General features: G+C 38.6%; 2 protein-coding genes across 2 annotated transcripts; both read left to right on the top strand.

Moving 5' to 3' along the window:
* The first annotated feature begins 1593 nt into the window (after positions 1 to 1593).
* Positions 1594 to 11787, top strand: gdpd3a (glycerophosphodiester phosphodiesterase domain containing 3a). Its single transcript, XM_015048747.1, is given in 11 exon segments — positions 1594 to 4779; positions 5015 to 5057; positions 6317 to 6452; positions 7755 to 7800; positions 7926 to 8047; positions 8813 to 8902; positions 9106 to 9239; positions 9504 to 9566; positions 9694 to 9745; positions 10039 to 10203; positions 10206 to 11787. Coding segments are annotated over 11 exon segments (1056 nt in total). The 5' UTR covers positions 1594 to 4640; the 3' UTR covers positions 10272 to 11787.
* Positions 11788 to 13005: 1218 nt separating this feature from the next.
* ypel3 (yippee-like 3) lies at positions 13006 to 17122 on the top strand. Its single transcript, XM_015048768.1, has 5 exons — positions 13006 to 13376; positions 14706 to 14824; positions 14985 to 15028; positions 15574 to 15682; positions 16977 to 17122. Exons 2-5 carry the CDS (start codon positions 14708 to 14710, stop codon positions 17064 to 17066), a joined length of 360 nt encoding a protein of 119 aa, XP_014904254.1. The 5' UTR covers positions 13006 to 13376; positions 14706 to 14707; the 3' UTR covers positions 17067 to 17122.
* The last annotated feature ends 3202 nt before the right edge of the window (positions 17123 to 20324 follow it).

Here is a 20324-nt window from a genome sequence, read left to right on the forward strand (position 1 = left end):
TTTTTTTTTTTTGTGTGTTTTTTTTTTTTTTTTTTTTTTTTTTTTTTTTTTTTTTTTTTTAGACAATAATTGATATTTTTAGTGGCATGTTGTCAGGATTTCTTTACCGTTTCTCCTTTTTCTGTACGAAAACCCAGCTGAATGCATGCATTCCTGAAAATGAGCAAAGGTGCAGAGAGACCCCGGGGGGGACAAAATTGATACACAACTCACCCCAAGGCCAAGCACACTGAAGACTCCCACATGGTTTAGCAACATGACACATACTGGATGAAATAAAGATGAGGAAAAAAATGCCCACCGGTTCATTAAAAATATTGCAGCTGTGATACCAAAGTCCTTTTATTTCCTATTTCCCCCCCCCAGAAACTTATCCAGTTTCTCTCTGTTGAGTAATTCTTCTTTTGTTGTTGCTCTGCTCTCTAAGCTACACCCAAATCATCAGCAAGGACTGACATGCATGACTTCTATGTTCCTGTATCATTACATTCCCGTAACAAAATTGTCAACAATGACACTCCATCATGTAAACAAGCAAAAAAAAAAAAAAATCCTGCCTGTTTTCACTTCAGATTATTTATTTGTTTATTTAATGAGGGTTTTTTTTTTGTTGTCTCTTTGAGTCTTGGTTCTTGTACTTCAAAAACTGAGAGAGGCAATGTCTTTTCCCACGATTCGTGCCGCCGTGCATTCTTGCACAACATTGCGCGGTGAAATTTACTTGGCTTTTGGTGTTACAAGTGATGGTTGTGACTTTTCATGCTGTTACACGCCAAACTGATTGCTAATGACCAAGAAAGTTAGAGCTTTTTTTTTTTTTTAAGTAAAGAAGAAAAAAAAAACTACGTGCATTGCTTTGTAGGCTAATGCTACATATGAGCTGGCCTCTGTTGCTGCTTAACATTTGCGTTGTTCTGCCTAACAGGGAGGGTTTATTTCTTTCTTGCTCTTGTTTCGGTAACTTCCTCCGCTCATGTTCGGTGTCAGTTTGGACCGACACGCCTGCTGCTCTGTGCAGCGCTATTCGATTGTATTTTTTTGTTGTTTTTGTTCGTGCTGGGGATAGTAAGAAATTATCTACTCTGGATCACTCGCACCTGGCTTGTGATGCTAATCTTCCTGCCCTCATCTTATATTTTCACATCTCTGATTCGTGTCGCTGTGCCCTCAGAAGCCATAATCAGCTCTTTTTCTTCTTCGCTTTCCTCCAAATCTCTCCATGCTTTACTCAAAGGGCTGCCTCCTCATCCTTCTCCTCCTCCTCTTCGCCTCTCTGCTCGCTGTCCCCCATTAGTTCTTCCGGCAGCAGAACACCTGGTCCGATCCCGACCCAATCAGCACGCCTGCACTTTGTCTTTCAAGCCATGTGCCCTTCGTCTCCCCTCCATTTTTTGGAGGCTATTTAAGCTAGCCTCCATCTTTTGTGTCGTACTTGTAGAGCTTTTAAGTTTGGGTTGCAGAAATGTACGTCTGTGTAAAGACTGTTTGTGTATTTGCACTGTTAAACCAAGACTCCTCTTTTTTTTCTTTTTTCTTTTTTTTGGATCATCACTTACTCCCTGTGCGTTTTTAATCCACCAGATGTGTTCTTGGTTTTGCACGTAAAGGCCTCTCTTTTATTAATATCATTTCCTCCCTCTTAACACGCCACCCGACCCAATATCTTTTTTGGGAATAATGAAAGAGGAAGAATCCTGACACACTCCTGCACACACCCTCTCTTGGTCACCTGAGGGTTGTGACCCCGCGTGTCGACATTTACTGTATCTGCAAGGGCCTGCCTGTCTTAAAGTCTGTTTAAGGATGTTTTTAAATGGCTATTATTAAGTCTTATTGGTGGAATGCTTTTTTTTTTTTTCTTCATAAAAGGGAGTTCAGATTTTTTGTGTGTGTTTTCTCTTATGGCTATTATTAATATTACTATAACTAGGAGTGTTTTCAGTCTTTCTGAAGCGTATACTTTTTGTCTTTTAATTTCTCCAACCAGATTGTAAAAGGATTTATTTTGTTTTACAGAGATTGCCGAGGATATGAGTTATTGAGAGTTACAGTCTGTATTCTGTGGTATTATTAATTGATTAACAAAAACAGAATTATATAAATGGAATTAAATAAAATTTCAACATGCTGTTAACCCTGTTTTGTGACCCTTTTTTCCCCCCTTGTTTTGTCTTTTCAATACTCCTGGAGGTTGTTGTTCAGCAAAGGAACCAGGAGGGGGCAGTAAACATACAGAACGTAAAGTTTGCATCCTCTCCCTGTTGATCCTTTAGGGTGGATTAATAAATTTGTTGTTGGATAAAAAATTTTCCCCACATGCTTCAAATACAAGACCATGACAAAGTATTTGCTCTTTAACAGATTTATTCTGATTTAGCTTTTCAGTCGCACTCAAAACAGAGTTTATAATTAGACAAGGATGAGCTATCTGTGCCAAATGCACAATTTAAATCAACTATAATTAATCATATCTTTTAAAGGTGTGACATGTTTTCTAGGCACAGTACAATCGAATTACTATGTTGCCTTCAGTTATAAAAATGCTGCATTCATTAAACATATCTTAAAAGAAATTTGACTTCGTAATTGGACAACAACCGTTCTTAAGAGTGTTGGGCTGAGAAACATAGTCATATGATCAAATAACCTGATATAAACATCCCCTTTTTCAAAATTTCTATTTCAGCAGCCTCACCCAGAATTACTGTCAGATGCGTGAATCAAAGCTCACTTAAATGGAGCCTGTCTGACAACCTGAAGTAGGATAAAAGGCCTTAAAACGCAGCACATCATGGTCCAATCAACGGGGCATGGTGTAGTGTCCTGGGTCACAAAAGTGTTGCGCTCGTCTTCCTTACTGCACAACCCCAGGATCTTTTATTCCAGAGGATATGTCAGAGTACATTCGTTCACCCACCTTTAAGGAATAATGAGATTATTAGCTTTATAAAAGAAGATTTAATGCCACATAATGGAAAATACAACCATAAATTGGAACAGAAATACAGAGTAGCTGTCCAGCACTGGGGCATCAGTCAGCATATCTCAGTGTTGACACAGAGAGATACAGCTCTGGATTTATCTACTTCATAAACTACACTCGCTGTAAGGGCCCTTATCCTTGTATAAACTTATTTGTGTTGCCTAACCGGTTACAGATATGCAAGCGGTGGGAGTGTGCCTGCATGCAAGTGAGATAAAATGACTCAAAAAGGGATGAAAAGGATTTCAGATGAAGTTGTATCCAGATAGTTTCAGCTGAGAGTACAAACAGTTTCACCTCACAAGGAGATAATGAACCGTACGCTCCAAGTTACTGAATATTTAATCCGTGTACACTGTTACGAAAATAACATGTTCACTTTCTCTTTGTTCTGTGTGGTCTGTGTACTGAGTTATTGTGCAGGAGCCAAATCTCTCCAAGCTGAAAATTAAAAGAAATACCTCAAGAGCTACAGAGCTTACCAAATGTGTCCAAGTCTTCTTTTTGTAGTTTTTCTGACCGAATGGCTTTCTTTGCCCATCTAGATTGTGGTAAAGCACATCCTAAATTATTATTAAATGTTTTAAATATATATTTAGACACGCCCGAACATATCGGATCCGTCTCAGGTTTCTCCGTAAATCCTCCCTCGGTGGTGAACTCTGAGTCGTGAGAATGCTCATTTTCCCTGGAACTTACCTTACCTGCTTTTCTGATTATTTTGCGGCATGTCTCAGCAAGACTGCTCCCACTCAGACATTCCTCAAGTGCAAAAGCTACAGCCTGTGCTCGCCTTAAAATCTTAAAATAAAAACAAGAGTTAAAAAAATTAACAACCAAATGTCAAAAGCATGACTCTGCGAATGCAAGACAATGCGGGATATTCAGGTCGTCCTGCTGTGAATGACTTCATCCTGTTCTGGCTGCAGCTTCTCGCAGCACTCTGTAGCTGTTGCACCTCTGCATTGTTTGTTGCATTGAAGCCGAACAATATGCCGCATCCTGCTGACTCTGTAGTTGACATAGAGAGAGTTTTCAGCGATGCCAACATGCACATTTTGGAGCTCGCACCTCCTCCTGCCGCCTGCCCTGTAGACGAATGCAAGTCCTGCTCTCACGGAGAGGAATGTTACTAAATTTATGAGATCCTACAGTGAATATTCCAAGCAGCAATGCGGGATGAGGTCATTTTGAGGTAGATTTGATAGGGTTACAGCTGCAGTGTGAAGCAGAACAAAAGAAAACCTGCAAAGGTGCTTGAAAATGTGCCTCAGAAAGGTATGACACACGACGCCCTTCCCTCCCCAACTGAACAGAGCAACTTGACAGAGGGACAAGTGCAGCCACTGTCAAGAGGAGACGCCAGTGGATTACGAGCTGGTGCTTTATTAACTCACGCTTACAGCTCTGGTTCAAGCAGTCTTTATCAGAAATCAGGGCACACTTTGACCTTGGAGTGAAGGTGGAGCACATTTTTTTCTGGCTCATCAGTCCAGTTTTTTACTCCCATTTCTCCTGAAGCAGCTGCAAAATAGCAGGTAGTCTGATGATGGTGTAATTGTCAGTCGGTACAAAAGAAAGACCCTTTCTAGACGTTGTAGGAGGAAACGTGAGTGAGAACTTTCGGAGACTCACTGGATCTGCGTGAGGGAAAAGGATGAGCGTGTTTCTGTGCTCCGTCCTCCCTCTGTTGGGACTATACACGCTGATCTCACGGTATCTGCTGAAGAACCCACACCACCTCCACCGGAAGAAGAAAACGGCTTTCTACTGCACTCAAATTTCACACCGAGGAGGTAAGAGGGGTGTGGGGGGCTGCCGGAGGGAGGGATCTGTGATCCACACTTGTGCGATGAGGAGCTTTCCTGAAGACATATCTGAGTGGGATCAAGAAAATAAATGGTTAAAATCCTGAAATGTTTGCTGCTGGAGTATTTTAAAGTCTGTTTCAAAAAGGCTGATGGGTAAGTTTGTTTTGCTTTTTTTTTGTCAACTGTGCTGCTGCTCAGATTTGGTTTTGACTGTTTTCAGGATCGGGAGAGAAGATAGAAAATACGATGGAGGCGTTCACAAAGTGAGTACTACCTCAAACTTTAAGAGAAAAAAATTAGCTCTGCTAAAAAACTGAGGCTCAAACATATGCACACGCCCCCACTAGTATTAGGTTAAATATCTTGTAGTATATTGTATTGACCTTTTGTAAGCATCAGAAAGCTCCTGGCATAATTTACTTACATCACACCTCCAGGCAGAGCCGCTAGAGTTGAATTAGTCAACTTTCTGTCATGGATGAAGCTTTTAAACATAGTCCAGCTGTTTACAACTGCTGAAAGCTAGGTGATTAATTTTGTGTCTGTTTTGGTGTCATTGCTGTCTGCACACAGAGTGCATCACATTTATCATTTTGAAAATCAGCTATTCCTTTGCTGTGTACAGTAAGAGATTCGGGACGAAAAACAAATGACAGGATGACAAAAGTGTGCAACAAACCTCCCAAAAGAATGTATGAGGAAGAAAAACAAAACAGAAATGTAGATCATCAGGTCGAGGCTGCATGTTTTGCATCAAAAATCACCTCAGGTGTTTCACTGCAGCTAAAACTGCTATAGGCTACATCTCTGTCAGTCTTTCTGCTGTGATAATTTTACAGTCAACATCCAAAGTACGGGACGTGTGTCCCTGCAGGTTATTGTAACGTTCAACCTGGAATTAGTGGTGTTGGTCGGTTATCTATCGGTTATTGAGTGATTGGTTTCGTATCTGCAGTTTCTCATCTCTTTTCTGTGGATAGATTGAATTTGCCTATAGATGTATCTTGAAGGAACATTTGTTGTGAATTAAAAATAAGCTGATTTGACTTAGATTTTTTTAACTCTTATTTTTGAGCTTTTTTGTTGTTGTTTTTGCAAATGTAGAGGCTTTTAAACAGCATCTGATGCTCAGAGCAATGGATTTGGTGCTTTACTGTTTCAGCAAAACAGGAACGGTCCATAATTTTGCTTTTGAGTAAAACTTATTAGTAAATCAATTTTAGAAATTGATTTGCTGACATAAAAAAAAAAATCAAAATGGCATAAAGTGTATAAAAGCTACGTCCACAGTATCCTGATGTTGTGCTAATTGTACTTTGAGTTTTTAAAGTGTGATGTCAGATTTTAAAAAAATTACATAAATGAAAGCTTTAATATGATATTCATACTGATTATGAGTGGATGTAAGGTCATGAGAATGGCCGGTGTTAATCTCTGGGTCAGTCCTTTCAGCGTGGATTAATGCTTCACCCCAAACATCAGACATGAGCCTCCTTACAGGAGCTTCTCTCTCTGTTGTCAGTGCGATAGAAAACGGCTCACAGATGCTGGAGATGGACTGCCACCTGACAAAGGATGGACACGTGGTGGTTTCTCACGACGAGAACCTGAAGAGGCAGACCGGCGTGGACAAAGACATCTCCTCGCTCAATCTGGAGGTAAGACACGCCACCACTTGTCTTCATTGACAGCTTAAACTAAAGAAGCGGTTTGCGTTTATTTAAAACAGTATATTCAAAGAATTTTAATTTCACGGTTAATTTTCTTTTTTCAGGCTTTATGAAGGGCTTTTCAGCATTGTTCTCTGGATTTTGACTCCTGCTTCAACTGATTTCATGTCTTATTGCTGTACCAGCTGACGACTGCATGTTTGCAATGACCGTAAAAAGGATGTTTGGATGTAAATCTACCAGTGCATACAGTCAGAGCCTTATAAAAACAAACATAAGGCCCAGATGTGGGGAAAAAATTATTTAAATAACAAAAGTAGCAACTATAAATTTTTGGAAACTGAAACATTTATTGTTATTATCCAACGAATTCTTAAGACCTAACAATTGCTTATGATCGTAATAAACAATGTGGCATTTGCCCATTATCTCCATGCTTAATGCTACTTGTAGCAAAAACACATCTTGATGCTGCCTCTGTCCTGCTTACCAGCTTTTGAAGTGGTATTAGGTTTGAAAGTGTCGCTTTAAAAAAGCAGGAAACCAGACTGCTGAGAGTCAAAAGTCTAAAAAAGAATATATCTGCAGCAGACAAATATCATCTAAAACTTCTTACACCTGAGCGGATGCTATCATGAAGCTGATAATCAGACATTTCTTTGGTTCTTGGTTAGTTGCTCTTTGTGATTCACCTCATTAGTACTAAGTGCTGTTCTATGTGGGAAGCTAAGCTAAGTTATCCGAGTTATCGATATAAACAGCACGGTAATAAAACAACAATCCTTTGAGAAGTGTCAGGACTGAAAATCAGTAAAAACAATTGCCCAAAATCCAAGAAAAAAAAATTAAACAACTTTCAAAAAGCCTTGGAAAAGTACAAACCCAAAGCACATAAAATATGGCATGAAAATCTGTCTGTTGGCAACAAAATATAAAGAAATAAGGAATTATTTGAGAGTGAAATAAGAAAGAGGCCATCAGATTTTATTTCAGGTTCGTTGATTGGTGGGTTTTATAAACAACACGTCTCTGAGATGAAGAGTCTTTGGTGGACTGATGTTTATATTCAGTCTTTTATTTATCTTGAGAAATTAATCTGTTTGCTTAAATGCTGGTAACTCTTTCAGGGAAATGTTTACATCCAGGTAAGTTGTAGGCACTAACAGATCTAGAAGGTGGCTTATATAACCAATAATATCTGTAAATAAATGCATATATTTTAGCTTAATTATCATTCAGATGACTGTTTTCAGAACTAAGGTTGTTGTTTTTTTTTTATCATTCTTTCAGGATTTGCCTCCGTATAAGGAAAGGCTGGAGGTGACATTCAATGCAGGCCAGTTCCTTCTCTCTTCTTTAGATTATTAATCATTAATGAAAATGTGTTTAGTGAAGGTATTGGTCAGAGGACTGTGTGTTTGTTTAATTCCCACTAACTTTTCACATCGTACTACCCTTCAGGCCACGAGAACAAAAGTGGTACAGACAGGAAGATTGCTCTACTAGAAGACGTGTTCAGGAAGTTCCCAAAGATCCCTGTCAGCATCGAGATCAAGGAGGACAACCCACAGCTGATGCGAGAGGTGCAGAACACCCCATATGATGCAGATTAAAAAAAATAAAAAATACAAGCATATCTTACCCAAATTACCCCCCAAAATTAACGACAAGCTGCAGCAATGTTGATAGTCATATTTTGATTCGAGATTTATTTATTCAGGAAACTGTCCCCCCAAAATATTCATATCCCTTGAACTTTTTCCTCACTACCTCATATTTTAAACACTTAAGTCTGAAAAGTGTGCCATGTCTTTGTATTCAGCCACACCCTATCTGAGTCATTATACTTGCATGCAGAAAGAGGTTAAGCTGATTACCTGAGGTTTTATTTAGGACTATCCAAGTAAAAGGGTGAGGGGCTTTAAACAGATATTTACTTTAAAAAAAATTAATAATATGAATAATTTTCCCTGTGCATCACAATTTTTCCACTTTTTATTTACCTCTAACAGTTTATTTTCAAAGTATTTAGCTCCACTCATCCTCCCGTTATTTCTGACCTGCCTCTGTGACTCTTTAAGAATAATATTCCCACAGTATGATGATGCCACCACCGTCGCATAAAAATGTGTGGTTGTAGCAGTTTAAATGTAGAAAAAGTTCAAGGATTACCCAAATGTACATTTAGAGAGAGATTGGTTGGATTTTTGGCTCCTATGCTGATGTTTGTGGTGGTAATTAGCTTGTTTTTTTGTGTGTGTTTTTTTTTTTTTTTGGTCGAAAATACAGTTTGGAAGAGGACTGTACTGTATGGAAGTGGTTTTAATCACGATCATGTCTGTCTGCAGGTGTCAACCCTGGCTAGACGCTACGACAGGGAGGACATCACTTTGTGGGCTTCCGAGGATGCCGAAATCCTGAACAAGTGTCGCAGTATCGTAAGTTGACCAGCAGGGGGAGATAGAGTGCCAAACAAAAACCCTTTACCGCACGTTCGCCCGCTGAAACGCAGATTCGCTTCTGTGTTCGGTGGAAATGTACCACGTTAAATGCCTTTACAAGTTTTTAGCATGTGTTTTTCTTTCCTCCGTTGTCTCTCCTTCTCCGTGTTTCAAAAATCTCTGTCTGTGTTTCTTTGCAGAACGGCGCTATGCCCTACAGTTTCTCCAAAAAACGCGGCATCCTGCTTCTTCTTCTCTATTACACGGGCCTGCTGCCCTTTGTACCTGTGGGAGAGAGCATACTGCAGTTCTACCTGCCACGCATCATTAACAGGTCTGTTTGCAGACCCTGTTTACCCTATAAGAGATCTAGTCCTGGTTAAAAAGACCAAGCTCTGTGCAGAAGGTCCTTACATGTGATTATGATCTCAGCACAATTCCTCTTTTCATATGAAAAAAAATAAATAAATAAATTACAAATAATAACCGTAATCTATTTGTTTATTTCAGTCATTCATTTTAAACTGCAAATGAGTGAAACAAACAAATTAATTAATATTTCAGAGGGGTCTTAAATGTCTTTCTTGTGCACTGATAGGACCTACAAACCCGAAAACACCAAAGTCCTGAAGAAAAGCTGGGTTGTTTCTTTAATAGATAAGTAAGTCCGACTTTTGACTATCTGTGTTATTTGCCAGGTAGACACTCTTCGAGGCCCGACTGGAAACGTGGGATCATATTTCTTGTTTTTATTCCGTTTAATCCTTTCCTCCTTCTAATGTTTTCAGAACAACAATGAGAAAAAACCTTTTCAAGCACCTTGCAGACCGTGGGATACAGGTACCACATTAAGGTTTATTCTAGTACCTTTGGCTTAGTATTGACAAGTTTTACATGACAAAACATTAACCGCTGTGATGTGGCTCGGCGCTTCCTGGGAGATTACTCTCTGTTTGCGCTTGCCCAACTATTTATAGACCAGAGGCAGGAGCCTGCTTCCTCCATGTCTCCTTCATTGGACCAATAATGATCAAAACTGAATTGAAATGTATTAAGACACTTTCACAGTTTCCGCTGTATGAAAACACGCTTGACTGAGTGGATAATAATGGTTTCCATGTTTGCAACTGTAGGTGCATTTATTTGTTTGCAATAAAAATGAGGACATCAAGGCGGCGTTTGACCTGGGAGCCACAGGAGTCATGACTGATTATCCTACTCTGCTCTCTACCTACGTCAGAACACACGAGAGTGGACGACCCCAACAGCAGCAGCACTCAATAAGAAGTGCTCTTAGGACCGCAGAAACAGAAAGACTAGAGCAGACATTGCAAGACCAAGGGGCGAATCCACGCGTGCAAACTGAACAAGATTAGTTTGCTGCCAAACACTGAGCTGACAGGACAAGGGTTTAATTCACGTAGAACGACCAATCACTGCCGACGGTGTGATCATGTCTGCTGTGTGCATACAGTCGGGTCGGTATGTAAAGAAACATTTGATGAGCTTTGTCAGCAGTGAATGTTTAACTAGCCACAGCCCGTCACCTGACAACCCATGATAAGAGACTAAACAAATATGACTTTGTTTTGACTGGCTACTTTCTGACATTATTGATTGGTTTAGGTGAAAAAAAAAAAGGGGGGGGGGGGGCAAAGAAATTGTGCTTTAGACTGCCTCATAAAAGTGTTCATACTCCAGGAACCACAATGTGTTTGGGGGGGATTTTATTTGGTCACAGGTTCTCAACTGGATTTAAGTCTCGACTTTGACCATTCTTGAATGAAAAGAAGTCATCTGGAAAAGTATTTGTACAAAACCTACTCAAGTACCGAGTAGCTGCTCATGAGATCTGATTTTATTTGTACAAAATGATTCAATCAGAGAGATGATTGCCTAACCCTGGTCTGAGCGTCTGCACAGCTTTCTTCCTGACCTGCCAGCTGTGCTGCTTGGTTTTCATCAGGATATTTGCTCACTAATGTTCTCTAGCAAACCTCTGATGCTGCCACAGGGTTTATACTGAATTTGAGTTACACACAGGTGAACTATATTCACTAATTACATATCGGGTTAAAGAGAGATAAATAATGCACATCACACTTTTCAGACTATTGTTTACCAGAAATGATGAGGACAGTATATTTGTTTCCTTTAACTTCACAAATGTGAAACTGTTCAAGAGGGTTGAATACTTTTTAAGGAACCGGACACGTGCAGGCACACACACTCAAGGTGCTCTTATCATGAGGCTAAACATCTGTGTTTTGTCAATTTATGTTACCTAATGCTTACCATGTGCAATGGATCTCACTCACGCCTCTGTTTTCCTAGGCAGCTGTGACCAAAGTCCGGCCACACTGCAACAATGACAATCAATCAGTCTGTTGATGAAACCAAGGTTGGACTTTTCTGAACCAGTTCCATGTGCTGATTAGTGTGACATTAGTTAAAAAAGATATGAAGCTATAAATCTAGCTTTTTGTCGCACTGATTCAAATGGGAGCAAGTTTGAACCAGAGAATATGTCTATGAAATTATGTCATTTGTAAAATCTTTTGGAATCAAGTGTTGTGGTAAATGCTATTCTAAATAATTTGTTTGTCATGTCACGTGTCCAGCCCTTTAATTGGAGGTCAGCTGATCAACAGAAACTGTATGAAGTGCCAAAACCTGGTTGTAGAAATGTTTGACTCAATAAGGAGTTCATCAGTGAAATATAATCATTTGTTTGAGAGAATAAAGCAATGAATATGCTTGTAAAGCAAGCATATTGTAACAGATTGTCTATAAAAAGTAAACTCCTTGGTAGATTTTGGGAAGGGCTTTTCAAATGGGTCTGAAAGAGGTCACGTAAATAAAATAAATTAAAATTAAAACAATCTGATTTCCTGACTCTTGACATTTTTAAAATTCTTTTTAGTCAATTGTGCATGTTGTTTTTAAATGATGAAAAGTGACAAACAGTGGAAGACAGATAACTATGTTCTGTTTATGCCCGATCTGGCCTGATATGCCAGACTATTTAAAATGGATATTGAGATCTAGCTTCAATCCTAGAGCAGCCTTTTGCTTTTTTCTTTGTTCTGTTTAATTCAGAGTCAATTTAGAAAAATCACAGAAAGAATAAAATTCCCTGGACAACCAAAATCTAAAATGACTACTATTGTTTCCAGATAGCTCCAACAAGTCACTGTTTTATGTCTACCTCTGGCTTAATGTCAAAAATGCTCATAAATAGTTTATTCCTCCACCTTTCACTATGTTTTGTATGTGTGGCTACCATATTGGATACTGAACTCAGGGCTGAACTCAGGGCTGTTTGGTGAACTCTGACCTTTTTTGTCAGGTATCTGACTTCAGGGAACATTCTTTCCAACGGGTAACTTGAAAAGTTTGTCTTTCAAGCACAAAGAAATTGGAGCTTATAAAGCAGCTACCAGGTATTGTATTCAACATAGCAGTCAATCATATTGACTGCTAGGTAATGTTGCCATTAAAAAAACAACCTAACATTGTGATGGTTGATATAATGTCAACCTGGTAGCACACACATTACTCTGCATCCTATATTTATGGACATGATTTTTAATGTTAGAACTCATCTAATTAATAGAAATATGATTCTATATTTTTACGTTGTTTTATTATCTTTTGAGAGGTCATTAAAATTTCCTATTCAATCCAAACCTCTTGGTTGATTGAAAAATAATTTTACATCATTTAAATATTTTTTTTATCTTAAAAGTATTAAACATGAAATACAATAGTAAAAGATATATAAAGATAAACATGATTACTTTGAGCTATATTGGTACATAAAAACCTGCCTTCCTTATAAAAGTTAAGAAAGTAAGTGAAGAACTGTTGAGGAGTGGAAAGATCGGACTCTTTACTATCAATAGAGCCACAACATCTGAATCCTGGAAAAAAAGTCGGACTTCCCAACTTGGACACACCACTAAAACCAACCCAACATTTATGAAACTGGATCAAAAAGCAAGCCTATTGATAGCCATAAAAGGCTCCCGTGAAGCCGAAGCTGATTGGTTGACCCACATTCTAAACGTCATCTGGGAGCTGTGATTGGTTGACGGAGGTTTGTTTTGCACCCTTCACCCTTCCTCCATCTGCGTGCTTTCATAAACAAACTGCATTTTTGTTCCGCTGGGGAACGCATTGCCCTCTGGTTTGTCAGCCTGCCAGTATTGTCAAATCTCCGGCTCCTGTTTTTGAAAAGGCCGTGGAAGAACTTTGTTGTTGAGTCAGAACAGAAACGCGGGCTCTGCTACAACAAAAACAATCTGAGCTGGGTTTTTTCCCCCCAACCGTCAGCGCGTGGAGGACTATTGCACCGAGGCGAGCTAAAGGCTGGACTTCACAGTCTTAACATTTGCTCTTTCCTTCAACTATTAAACTCACAGTCACTACAGACCGCTGTGTATACTTTGAACAGCTTCAGTTTTAGCAGGTGAGTGGAAACAGAAGAAAACATTTCGTCCATCTTCGCTGCAGTGCCGACTTTGCGCAGCTAGCATGCTAGTGCTGTCCTTTGTAACAGAGTCATGTTTTTTTGGCCCGTTTAGCAGCTCGTGTAGACAGACGATTATCAATTTGGGGAAAGCTCTGTACATTGAAATGCGGCTTAACTGGTGGCCTAATTGAGCCAAAGCTTGATTGTGCAAATTGTTTTGAAACAGGAAGTAGTCGGGCTGAGCTGTGTCTTCGCCTACTTTGTCTTTGTGATATAAGATCATGCAACTCACTGCTAATTGTGTGCAAATGTTGTTGATCGCTTATTTTTTTCGGTAAAAACAAATAAACTTCCCTTTTGTAAGAAAACGAGACTAAGAACATGTTAAAATTGAAAAACCGCCTGCAATATCTCCTTAAGTTGAAATTATCAGGGAGCTTGGATATCTAAATTTAGCGCTATTTAGATGAACTGATCGGACTTAACCACTGATCAAAATCGGCAGAGAAAACTGAAAATGAATGTAGGCCAAGAATAGCTTGGTCGATGCATTTGTAGCTCAGATAATAACCAAGTATTCACCGATCAGGCTTTCCTAAGGGCTGTACCGATAAAGGTTTTCCTTTGATCTGAGGTGCAGACTCTGATTAGGACTACAACACATCGGACTAGAACTGCACTGCTGGTTTTGTAAAAAGGAAAAAATATATATTAAATTTTGAGTGTAGCAGAAAATGAAGGAATTGGAATATTATTATTGAACCAAAGATCCTTCACATTCATCAGATATTTTTTTCAAAAAGTGCATTAAAGTACATATTGTCATTGGGTGATGTGTTCACAGTCTGAAAATGGAATTGGAATCCTAAGTTTCTGTTCTGCTGATCAAATCACAGGGAAATTCTGATATCCAGACGATGCACTAACTAATCTCCTAGTCTTTTACTTCTCGGTTCTAAATGATGACAAACTAGTCAAATAATGAAAAATCTGGGGTGGGGAGGTTTGTTTTGTTTTTGTTGCTCTTTAGTAAATGCAACAAAGTGAAGAACTCCATCCATTATTGATCTCTAAATGACACTTGTATGTAAAAACCTAATCGGTGAATCTCTTAGGTCAGACGTCTTCTGCAGGTCCCGAACTTTGAACCAAACATAACTTTAATGAGCTGCATGCAGTAGCGACCAAATCTGTTTGTGTTTAAAATGTGACTCTCCTTAGTGATCTGACCTGAATTCTGTTCAACCAAGTGAAATCCAAAGCAGTTTTTCCTGGATTAACTTGTACAGTAATGCAACATGTGCTCTCTGTCTTTTTCGTGTACAGACATGGTGAAGCTGACAAAAGCCAAGACCTTCCAGGCCTACCTGGACTCTTGCCACCGCCGTTACAGCTGTGTGCACTGCCGCGCCCATCTGGCAAACCATGACGATCTTATCTCAAAGGTAAACATGCTGCCAGGCCTCTGTCGTAATGCTTATTTTGAGTGCTTTACTTTATATGCGGCCTGGTTTTCCTCTTATGTATTAAAAATAGAAAAATGAAACTGATATTCTTTTTGTTCTTGATTTCATGTGGGTATTTTTTTTTCTCCATTACTTTCAGTCATTTCAAGGCAGCCAAGGCCGAGCGTACCTCTTTAACTCAGTGTGAGTATTTTGAATGCGACCACAAGTTTCATAAGAGATTTGTTTATTTAATCATGAGTTTCTTTTCTTTCTTTTTTTTTTTAAATCACTTCCTCAAATGTCTCCTTTGAAACACTTGGCAGTCTCTGACCTTTTTTCCAAAGCATGCAGTTTCTGAAATGTTCTTTTTCCATCTGAACACACTGCTGAGAGCAAATGTGCTTACACTAACCACGCTGTCGACGGATAACTAGGTTGGTTTTTATTCCTCCTGATTGGAGCTCAAAGTTGGGCCAATTCACTTTGGTCATGCTTGAATTTTTTTTAGGTTAGTGGGTCAGCAATAAACAGAAACAGAAGCAAGTCCATTAAACACATTTAAACCTTAGATATTAAAAAAAATTATAATAATTAGTGTCCTTATATGTACTTTATTTTCATGTTCTGTAAACGTTTCCTATGAAAAGACATAGCTGTAGCTGGGGGAGGAAGCTGACTGTGCTGTTGAGGAAAGAAGTGTGATTATAGTAAAAACATCTGATCTGGGACATCGCTGTTGATTTCAGGGTTAATGTTGGCTGCGGTCCCGCTGAGGAGAGGCTGCTGCTTACAGGACTCCACGCAGTGGCCGACATTTACTGTGAAAACTGTCACACCACTCTGGGCTGGAAATATGTAAGTAACTCTTACAGTACATCAAGTAGTTCTCCACAAAGACGCTTCTCACTGTTTTTCCAGGCTTGTGCAGAAAACCATCTGACTGAAAAGAAATGACAATTTAGATAAATGGCCATACTCCTTGCACATTCTCTCACCTTACAAACACAAATTTATGTGTGATAATTTGATTTTATGTGATCAACACAAGGATGCATGATTTTAAATGTTATTTACATATAAAAGTTAGAAAAAAATGTGGCATGGAGACGGCAGTCATTTTTAATTGAGAGCACCTGTAAACTCCAATTTCAAGTCTTCCAATGGTTTCTCCCATGTATTTATGTCTGGACTTTTACTAGGCCATTCTATCTGGGCCTGTATGACATTGGAGTCTTTCCACCTGTAATGTTGACTTCCTCCGGTCACCAGCAGACAAGCTGTTGCTTTCACAAATAAAAAGCCTGCTAGACTAGTTTGTTCCAAGCATGCGGTTTCCCATAATGCTGCACGTTGTTAGACTTTTTATCCCCTCCTTTTTCTCACCCGCCTCTTCTAAGACTCATCAGCTCTGCCTGGTCAGTTCATAATTACTCTGAGGCTTGTTCACTAATTTCTTCCCATGTGTTATGCAATGGTAACGCTGTTCAGTAGAAGTGGAAACTGGGAGAGCTGGTATTCGTTTCCTGTGACAGAGTTCCTCTGTTTGCTGTAAACTTTGGGACTTTAAAACGCTACTATCATTTCAGACACGATAAAATCCTGGACGACACAAACAGGTTTTTCTGTTTTTGGAAATATGCAACGTAGGAAAAAGTTTCATGAAACAACAACATTTATGAAGATCTCTTGTTGCAGAAAACATTTTAAAAAGAAATCAAAAGTTTTTACAAACATTTTAGTTTGTAAAAATTTTCTGTCATGTTTTTTTTGAGGAATTCTTGAAACTCCCGTGGCAACAGTTTGACAAAACACTTTCTCTCACAAAGCTCTGCCCTTTTACCCAAAGCTCCTCCTGAGACCTGCAGTATGCAGCCGAGTGTCCGCCTCACAGAGCACCCGTCCCCATGCAGCCCCACCAGACTAGCGGCAGCAGCAGTTAGCAAACACCCGGTGGAATATGTGTTGCTTTTTGAGGCCTTTTGCTTGGTTTTTGTAATTAGGCAGGTTTTGTTTAACTCTTTCAACACTAGCTGAAAAAGAGTTTTAACAGATTTAAACCAACCAGACCTTGGTTGGTTTAAAAACAAAAACAACAACAACAAAAAAGTGAAGATGTTCTCTTTATTAAAACTTTCTCTTTCCTCTCCAGGAGCAAGCCTTCGAACTCAGCCAGAAGTACAAGGAGGGGAAGTACATCATAGAGCTATCCCATATGATAAAGGACAACGGCTGGGATTGAAATGGAAAAACCGCCATGCTTCTTCATGACTTTTTAAAAAGGAAAAAAAAAAAAAAGTTGCATCCCCTCGACGTGAAAGGGTTCAAGTGTATCGTCCTCATCTCGCCTTCGAGTCACTGCTGTGCCACACTTTTACTTCGTGCAGCTTTTGCTAAGAATAGCATGTGATGCCTTATCTTCGTCTACTCTTCGTGGTTTTTTCCCCCCCCCACATCACCAACACATTTAACTGAGATCGTCATCACGATTGATTGGTTATTCTGGGACTGAATAAGTGTTTGGCTTCTGCGTGTGGAGAGAGAGTGGGTGATTTGGTTACATGGGGAAACTGGGTGTGTGATGGGTTTTAAAGCCTTTTAATGCAAGAAAGATCAAAACGTTTACAGTGATCACTAAGCCGTGTCGCTGTGAAACCGCAAGGCCAATCAAAGCTAAAGAGCTCGACCATTGATAATTGGATTTTTATTTTTATTTTTCTTCTATTGAGCTAAAGATGCAGGTTTTGATGCAATGTTTGTTTCAATGGTAGAGCTTCTTTGAGTTAAATATACAAGGAGGATATGGGAATACATAGAGCAGCAGGCGAGCTCTTTGTTTTTGTTTTCTTCTTTTTTTTATTATTATTAATTTGTATTTTTTAATTATTTTAGAGTCAGTATGGCAATCGGGATATTGAGTTAGTTATAAGGCCAACAGAAATCTTCTGCAAGAATTCTTCAATCTGTAGTGAGTCTTCTGTCCACAGGTGTAACTTTATGGATGTGCGTATCTGTTTGCAGTGAGGCATCTTGAGCTGGATGGTGTTGTGAAGCATTAGTCTGGAACTGATTTCTTCTTCTAAATTTCTTTTCACTGCACACTTGGGATAGCTTTACTTCCACTCAATGCTAATGAGACCTATATCCTTTATACGTTTTGCGCATTGCCTAACACTGAGCAGTTCCTATCGACACATTAGCTTCACTGCGTTAATGCAAATTGTGGTTAGGATAGATGTAGCATATTTATGGTGATTTTTTTTTTTAAAGTGTCTGCTTTCATTAAAGTGGTTTTTATTTTAACCTGGTCTTTCATTAAAATACAGATTGGCTGTACATTTTGGGATTGAGTCGTCTTTTGTTGATGCAAATAAATTTCATATAACTTCTGGTTACACTTCTTTATGTAGTTTAATATTTAATACTCTGTCAATTACTGAGACAGTGTCTCTTCATGTCCTGAAAATAACTTGGCACTTAATTTTTTTTTTTTTTTGTGGACATGATTTAAATATATGCTGTTAATATTAATTGTACATGCATATTTTCATACTTGACTGATAAAATGCACAGCACTTTGCTAAAGAATTCATGAACATTTAAACATTGTGATACATTACAACCACAAACATGGATGTGTTTTATGTGGCGAACTAGGACAAAGTTATCCAAAACTGAAGTGTAAGGGTGGGAAAAGTGGGTTGTTGCAGCTGTAATGTGGCAAAATACAGAAAAATTCCAGGGGTTTAAATACTTTCGAAAGGTACTGTATGTACTAATGGGCTGAAAGGAGCAGGCTGAGCCAGCAGCTTCTTTCTGCTGCGCCTCTGCCTCACACACATGCTCCTGAACAGCTTGTAGCATTTCAGCTGCTTGCTTTGAGCTGCGGCTCAGTTTGACTGATTAGAGCCTCACTATCAATTTAGCAGGACAGTCTTGAACCCTGTTGACCGTTTTTGTAGGTCTGCTGGGATATTGGCTTATATTTAAAAGTATAACTTAATAACCAATGGGGTTAGCCACATAAATTTGCTGCAGAAAAAGATGATTAATATCAGTCGACATCAATATTTGTGTGTATGAAGGGGTTTGTTTACCTTTGCACACTGAGAAGTACTTGGCTACAATGTAAGCCAGATGTTTGTGTAAGATATATATGCTGAACTCAAAATGAAAGTGAAAATATCAGGGAGATGCAGGCTGTCAGACGTGTTAAAACCACACTTAGTTTCTAAAGCAGGGGTGTGTAAAGGACGATTAAAGGTCCGTTTGTGGAGCGGTTCTGTGCTGCCACAGACTGCAGTTCAAGAATAGTACAAATTTGCCCTGCTGGTAAATTAGAGAAGTAAATACACAAAATGAATGTTTTCTAAAAGATGTGATATCTTTTAGACTAAAAAAAGGTGACTAAAATTCAATATTTACTACAAAATATTTAATTTTGTATCAGTAAAAAGAAATTGAATTTATTTGGCCCTCAAGTCCTTAAGAATTGATTTTTTTTGGCTCATGTGTCAAAGTTTTTGAACACCACTGTCCTAGAAATAGGATAAGGTCTGTCATGACATAATATATTAATTACTTTTATGGCAATGCTTTTTAAAAAATCAGTCTGGTTTATAAAAAGGTAATTTCTGATTTAAAAAAAATATATATATTTTTTTTAGATTTTAAACCGTGGCTGTAGTCCCTGCGGCTGTCCAGAAGATGGCGATGTTCGTCTCAGCCGCCGTGTAGACCATAGCCCCTGTTAGATGAGAAGGAAGTAAATATTGGCACAATTTTAAACAGAACATGCTTTAAAAACGTTAAATGCTTAAATACCCGGATATTCAGTCATTCAGCTTTATTTTGATGATTGGTTATTTGATGCGCAAGTATGTCATCTATTTTTTTTTCCCCAAGTATTAAATTGGAAAATTATTTAATAACTTATCTTTAAAGCTAATACATAATAAAAGAATGGTTTTCCTTCATTCTTGTTAAACATTTTACTTTAGAATATCAAAAAGCAAAGTTTGCAAATGGCAAATACCACATTCTCGTGCTTTGAACAGGAACTGGTCACATGAAAGAGCTCTGAAACTGATTGCACATTTCTTTCCCATGTGATAAAGGGGCTACTGACTGTCATGTGTGTGCATTGTATTGTCTGCAGCCCCTCTTTCACTTTTCATTTTTAAAAACTGTTGTGAAAGTACAACCACATGATAGCTTGAGGAATTTCAAAATAGTACAAAAATCTATTAGACATTTTCTTTTTAATCTTAAAGGTCTGGTAATTTATCATGAAGAAACAAAGGCCTCAATTCTGTTAACAGGTTCTACAGAATTATTCAGAAAATAAAATAAGACATTATATCCAGTCTACACTTAGAGTAGAAGGAAAAAAGTCTTACAAAAGTATTCTTGTAGCACAAATTACTTGTAATTTGTGCTACAAAGTACTTACAAGTAAGTAATTTGTAATTACAAGTAATTTGTAACAAATTACTTGATT

Source organism: Poecilia latipinna, unplaced genomic scaffold (assembly GCF_001443285.1).
Source record: "Poecilia latipinna isolate Pla-1442-1.1 unplaced genomic scaffold, P_latipinna-1.0 Scaffold902, whole genome shotgun sequence".
NCBI classification, from domain to species: Eukaryota; Metazoa; Chordata; class Actinopteri; order Cyprinodontiformes; family Poeciliidae; genus Poecilia; species Poecilia latipinna.